This window comes from Triturus cristatus, chromosome 3_2 (assembly GCF_964204655.1).
Source record: "Triturus cristatus chromosome 3_2, aTriCri1.1, whole genome shotgun sequence".
NCBI classification, from domain to species: Eukaryota; Metazoa; Chordata; class Amphibia; order Caudata; family Salamandridae; genus Triturus; species Triturus cristatus.
The window spans coordinates 444,441,340-444,448,433 of NC_140584.1; the positions used below are offsets into that span (position 1 = coordinate 444,441,340).

A 7,094-nucleotide genomic window follows, 5' to 3' on the forward strand; every position below is an offset into this window, starting at 1 on the left:
TGTTATTCAGACTTTTTGAATCAATACAAGTTATATGTGAATTGCTGTAATGTACAGAAATTAACCACTTGAAATGGTGAGTGTGGAGATAGGTGTACACAATGTCCACAACTAATGTACATTAAATTGTGCCAATGCGTACAGTATAATTTGTGCATGTACCTTTACTAGTGCATTGTGTAACATTACACATGCTCTGAAGTCATAGTTATAAAGAGTCCATTGAAATAGTAACATAACGTGTGTTTGTAAAGCACACATTCACCCAAGGGTATATTGGTGCTGAATAACAGATGTTTATTGTTATCTAATGGTACTTATTTTATCGACCTCAGAAGTCTGAAAGGCTGAATGGACTGCCAGGATTTGAACCTGTGGTCACGAGGTCAAACACAGGCCCCTACAGCGGACGCATTAGTACACTAAGCCACCAGACCCAGCTTATAAAATGGTATTATTAGAATTTTCTAACCTAAAATTGTTGATGTAAAAATTATCTGCAGCTGTGACATTATCAATGATGACATTGGTGATGTAACATGTAATCTCATAATTGAGATGCAGGAATTAGTCTTCTTCAGTCTGTTTCTATTCTATATTATATTGAAATGTGCTTGCAATTTACTATTTTGTAGCCTTTTGTTTCTTACTCTCTTTCTACTTTTTTCTCTTTTGCAGCATATGACATGGGTTCCTTTACAAGAAAGTTGCTCTGCCAGAGATTACACATCTGGATCTTTTTCCAAATTCTCTTCAGTATTTCCCTGATCTTCTACCTCCAGTGGTTATGGAATGTTTCATCTGAAGTACTGTGCACCATTCTGGACACCCACGTCTCACCGGTGCACCCCCCTTTCATCATCCTGCTATGGACCTTTCCTTTCAGACAGGAGTTCCCGCTCAATCAGTGTGCGGAGCATTTTGATATCACAGGTTGCTTCTACACATCTGACCGAAGAGTTTACAAAAACGCTGACGCCATCATCTTGCACCACTGGGATATCATGTACCATCCACATAGTTTGCCCAGAAAACCAAGGCCATTCAACCAGCGATGGGTCTGGTTCAATTTAGAGCCTCCAAGCAAGATTTCTAATATAGGCATGCTGGAGAACCTGATAAATGTCAGTATGACATATAGACGTGATTCAGATATCTTCACCCCATACGGGTGGACTTTATTAACCAATAAGCCTCAGAACTTTAGCATTCCAGACAAGTCCAGGCTAGTGGCATGGGCGGCTAGTAACTGGGACCCAAAAATTCGGAGAGTCCAATATTATGAGGAGCTAAAGAAACACCTTCATGTGGATTTATTTGGATCAGGCCATCAGCCATTGAGTAGAGACGAGCAAACTTCGGTCCTCTCCCAATATAAATTCTACCTTGCTTTTGAAAACTCTGACAATCAGGATTACATCACTGAGAAGCTTTGGGACAATGCTCTGTTGTCAGGGACAGTGCCTGTTGTTCTAGGCCCTCCCCGTAAGAACTATGAACTCTTTCTTCCCAGCGAAGCCTTCATCCACGTCGATGATTTCCCCAGTGCCAAGGCCCTTGCTGAATACCTTCTGGCACTGGACAAGGATGACAAGAAATATCAGAGTTATTTCACTTGGAGATATCGATATGAAGTGGTGGGAAAAATGAGCTGGCCAACGCACTACTGCAAGGCATGCCTTTACCTCAAAAACCACCCAACCTACAGGACTATTCCTAGTGTGGCCAAGTGGTTTGCATCATGATCATAAGATATATGAAAGTAGAAATAAAACCAAACACAGCAGAGAGAGTAGGGCACAGCAAGGAAGAAGGAAATGTGGCAGATGCGTAGCTGGAGGGAGAGAGGGCGGAGGCAGAGTGACAAAGAAAGGGTGGAAGGCAGTGCTTAATTTGAGCCGGTGGTCAGGGCCGGCTTTAGCACTGGTGGCGCCCAGTGCGATAATGTTTGTTGGGGTCCCCCATCCCTGGTGGAGGTGTCGACCACCTGCAACACAGATTCCCTCATCACCACCTTTTAACAGTGCCCACCAAGTCTCCATAACCACTCTTGATCAGATGCATTTAATTAGTTATATAGCATCAATCATACCAGCGTAGGTGTGGGCGAACTGTGCATCAAACACACATTACACAGGAGACAATCAATTATACATGTTTAAATCTGTGTTTAGGAAGTGTTATATAAGCCAGAGGACTACAAGTTGTAGGAGTGATATGTCATCCATACTAGTAGTCAGTATAGGTTAAGAGTGCTTGGTCTGGAGAAGCACAAACTCTGAATTGAAAATGGAACACCACAGTTGAGGGTTCTTTTTAATAATATTTAATTTCGATGTATGCTCTAATCTATACTTTGCAGTGTGCATGCAGTTCTTTGATGGCAGTTAATAATTCACTGTTCTATATTAGGATTTTAACTTATAAACTGAAAGTAACAAAAGCATGTTTCTTAGAAAAGCAGTAACCTACTGACCTATTTACATTATATGCACTTTGTGATCTGCATGGTGTACGTTCTTTGCAGCAGGCATATTAACCCTCTGTGCTATTTTATGATCAGTCAAAACCTCAACTAGAAAAAACTCTGATCTCTCGTCAGGAAGAACATTAATCACCGGAGTTATCTTGACTTTTGTATTGGTGCCTGGAAATTGCTGGAACAGGGCAGCAGGTGCTTTTAAAACCAAAATGAACGTGCAAACTCGGTGCCCCTGAAGTCAGCACCCGAAGCTGTGGCATGGGTTGGACGCCCTACCAGTGGTTTCCGGGATCAGCCCCAGCGCTTAATTGTCAGCACTGGCACTTATGAAAATCTGCCACATGGTGAGACTATTTGTGTAAATTAGAGATGAGCTAAACAAAGGTTGTTTATTAATTCAAAATACCTTACAATTGACTAATACTTTGGTGATCTCTTCAGAACTGTATGTGAATCATGGACAAATCGGTTGTGCTGAAAACAACTCCTATTCTTGTGCATATCTCTACTAATGTATGGGCGATGCTACTCGTAAGTTGTGTTTGTAATAAAAGAATGTAAAAAAAAGACATTCTTGCTACTCAAGCCATTCTTTTAGCTTTGGGGGCCACGGACAGTCTGAATTGTTACACCTGTAAGGCGTGATGTTTAGTAGCTGTGTTGGTTCAGCCATCGGCTGCGCTGGCAGGGGCAATGGGTGAAATGGCATCCTGACAAGGGCCCTGGTTCTTGATTTTTTTTTTACAAATTAAGCACTGGTGCAAACAGAAGATAGAGTAGCAGAGGATGAGAAATTAAACAAAGATTTACTAGCCTTAAACTTCTGAAGAACAGTGCCCATTTCACATAAGGATGCAAAGTAAAAATACCAGCCGGCAAATCTGAAGAAACTATTTGAGCTCAAACGCTTACAAGACATGACAAGACTCTTCTGAGCCGTCATTACACAGATAGAAAGCAGGCTTTCTGGTTTACAAGCTGAAGACACTGTTCGCACCTTTCACAGCAACACAAAAAACACGGGTAAAATTCTGGCACAGGTCATATTCTGACTCAAACCAGACGCTAATGATGGACACACTATATCTACAGAACAATAGTACTACTCCAAGCATGAAATCTGATCCAGGACCTCCTCCCTTACATTAAGAGTCACTCCCTTGATTTTTGTTCTGCCGCTTGTTTCCAGACCGACACCTCCTGATCACCCTGTACTGTGCCATCTACCGTTGAAGTAGTGATGCATGCATCTATTTTGTCTATTACTTACATGTCCATTCAATGTGTCTCTGTTTCCAAGCAATGCTTAGTTTTTATTTTATTGTAGTTGACTACAATGTATTTTAATGCAGGATCCCAAACCGTGTATAGAATATGAACAAATGAATTGTAAGTGTGTTATGTATTATTCCACAATACTAAAATCAACGCTCTCAAATTGGGTTTCCTCTGTAATTACAGTAGCCCTGTCAACCACAGTATGCCACATGTCTTCCCTACAAGGCTATCTTTGCGATTACCACTGACATGTTTATTTATTTATTTATTTTATTTATTTATTTATGGCATTTATAAAGCGCTCTATAACCCTACGGGCATCCTGGCGCTGTGTACATAGCTAGAAACTCTGTGCAACAGGGAGAGCAAGGAAGGGAGTCTTAAGAGTCTGAACAGTTAGGTTCTGGGAAAGAGCCAGGTTTTCACCTTTTTTCGGAAGGCCATCAGTTCATCTGTTTTCCTGATATCAATAGGTAGGCTGTTCCACAGATGTGCTGCCGCTATGCTGAAGGCTCTCCCAACACAGGTGACTTTCCTAAACCTAGGGGTGTCAATGAGTCTGGAAGAGGATGATCGAAGGGACCGAGTGGGTTCATACCACTTAAATTTGTGTTGAAGTGGACGAGGGCCCATCCCGTGTACTGCTTTAAAGACAGTGCATAGGGATTTGAACAGAATTCTCTGGCGTACAGGAAGCCAATGGAGATCTGCCAAGGCAATGGTAGTGGAGGCTCTTCGCCCTCGAGAGAGAGTCAGTTTGGCCGCAGCTGTCTGAATAGTCTGAAGTCTAGAGATCAAGTAGGCAGGAGACTCCAATAATAGGGAGTTGCAATAATCTAGGCGGCTGAGAATAGTGCTTCTTACTACAGTGGCTCTGACCTGTGTTGGTAGAAGAGGCAACAGCTTACGCAGCCCTCTTAATAGAGCGAAGCAGCTGCCTACCTGCTTGTTGACATTGGTCTCGAGACTCAGATTCTCATTGAAGCTCACTCCGAGGTTCCTTACTGACTTTACCGGGGTTAATGACTTCCTAGGCTCCAGAGGCCAGAAGTCTGAGGGAAGACTTCTGGTGATTCTGCCTACTTTGCAATGCATTATTTCAGTTTTATCACTGTTGAATTGCAAAGAGTTCTGTTTGAGCCATGATGTCATTTCCCGCAAACAGGAGTGGAAAATTTCGAGTGAGTCTGCCTGAGTACCATCAAGGGAAATCACCAACTGCGTGTCATCCGCATAGTTGATCACGCTGATGCCGTAAGTCTTGATGATGCCCAACAGGGGTTGCATGTAAATATTAAAGAGTATTGGGCTGATTGCGGACCCTTGTGGGACCCCGAAAGGAACAGGAGCAAACTCCGACTGGTACGGAGGAATTGCTACTGCCTGCTGTCTGTCTGACAGATAGGAGTGGAACCAGCCAAGCGCAGCTCCCCCGACTCCGATGTTTTGCAGTCTGGTCAGTAGGATGTCATGGTTTACCGTATCGAAAGCGGCGGACAGGTCGAGCAGAATAAGAGTTGCTGACTCTCCCCTGTCCGCCCTCATTCGTAGATCGTCCAGTACCGTCAGCAAAGCTGACTCGGTCCCATGTGCTGGTCTGAAGCCAAATTGCTCTTCCTCCAAGATGTTATTGGTTTCCAGGAAGAGGGCCAGGCCTCTGCTGACCAGCCGTTCCATGATCTTGATTGGATAAGGCAAGAGTGATATGGGTCGGTAGTTTTTATGGCAGCTTGGATCAAGGTTAGATTTTTTCAGCAGAGGAGTGACGACTGCTAATTTCCAGTCCTTTGGTACAGTACCTGTATCAAAGGACTGTATACACAGCCGTCGAAGTACTGGAAAAAACTCATTCCCAAATTCCTTTAATATTTTGTGCGGGAGGGGGTCCAGCGGGGATCCTGAAGTTGTGCTGAGGGCTGTCTTTACAAATTCTGATTCTGTCGGGGTATCGAAATTCTCCAGGGTTGTCCTTGGAGTGAAGGATCTTATAGTTCCTTCATTTTTCTCACTGCTGCCCTGCACTCGGGGGGAGGAGGCATCCTTCATGTTCTCGATTATTTTTGCGACTTTTTCCTGGAAGAAGGAAGCTAGACCATCGCATAGCTCTTGTGATGGTCTGATTTGACTGTTGGCACATTCAGGGCATTGGCTCAGTGTGGACATTTTGGTACGACTGCAAAGACTAATGAACAATAGCGATAATTAGAAAGCAGTGCAATTTAACAGCTGAGTAAATTAGTGGATCTATGGTTAATTAGCGGAAGATGAGTACATTAATGTAAACTTCTGTTCATACTCATACCTCAGTACATACTACAGAACAGACATTTGCAACAGCAGCTTAATGCAGTATGCAGCAATGTAGTTATCCTGATACGACTGACCAAAATAATTAAGGCTCGGAAGTACGAATAGCTGGTGGCAAACGTATTATTACCACCAGTACAGAGTTTTACAAACCAACTTATATACTAATACGTTGATTTGTAAAATTTCGGATTGTAGTTGGTCGTCATCTGACCTATCTCACAAATATTAATGAGGTAGGTTGCAAATTGCAACTCACTAAGATTGGAGCCCGTCTCAGTAATGATGGCCTGCTAGGGGGTCATTTCTGAGATTGTGTTTGAATAAAACAAACCTTTTTAAATGCAACACTTTTTCCTTAAAGAAGACAAGACTGGGCCTAAAAAGAAAAGCTGTTTTTGCTTGGAAGTTTGCAGTGGTCCCATGCCCTTGGGACCCCTTTCCCCCCAATCCTCTCCCTTTTTTGCGAATAGGTTACCTCCTCCTTTGAGATGTCAGTAACATTTCTATGTTTTGCGACCAGAATTTGATTGCAAACTATTGATACATATCATACTGATTGGAGATTTTGAAAGGATGCCTGTGGCATGCCCCTTCCAAACGCCAAATCAATTCACATATGAAAAAGCATTTTTATTTTCTAAACACCAAATCAAAGTATTTGTGATCAGAACAATGATTAGTACTGCAGGACCCAAGATCAACGAGAAAGGGTGCTGATGAGACTATTCATATTTATTGTTAGCCTGGCATCAGATATCATCCAAGGTCCTGAATCAGGTTATTGATTGAGGTGGGGTGATAACCCTACTCACGCAACTACCACAGTTCTTCTCAGGATGAACCACAAAAGTCACTAAATTAACATGTGTTTGACCCTTTAGTAGCTTAACACAAAAGCAGTGAGGCTAACTGCAGAACACAAACAATAATAAAGTGTAAACACAACACAAGAAACACCCCAAACCAATTTAGAAAAAAATAGAACATCTTAATGAATAATACAATACTAAATCAACAAAAATCC

General features: G+C 42.5%; 1 protein-coding gene across 1 annotated transcript; it reads left to right on the top strand.

The window, feature by feature from the left end:
- Positions 1-686: 686 nt before the first annotated feature.
- Positions 687-1,745, top strand: LOC146857508 (3-galactosyl-N-acetylglucosaminide 4-alpha-L-fucosyltransferase FUT3-like). The gene has a single exon (XM_085646827.1). The coding sequence runs from the start codon at positions 687-689 to the stop codon at positions 1,743-1,745; it is 1,059 nt and encodes a 352-aa protein (XP_085502953.1).
- Positions 1,746-7,094: the final 5,349 nt, after the last annotated feature.

What these genes read in the sequence shown, in the direction of transcription:
- LOC146857508 (XM_085646827.1), top strand. Translation starts at nt 687, where the DNA reads ATGGGTTCCTTTACAAGAAAGTTGCTCTGCCAGAGATTACACATCTGG.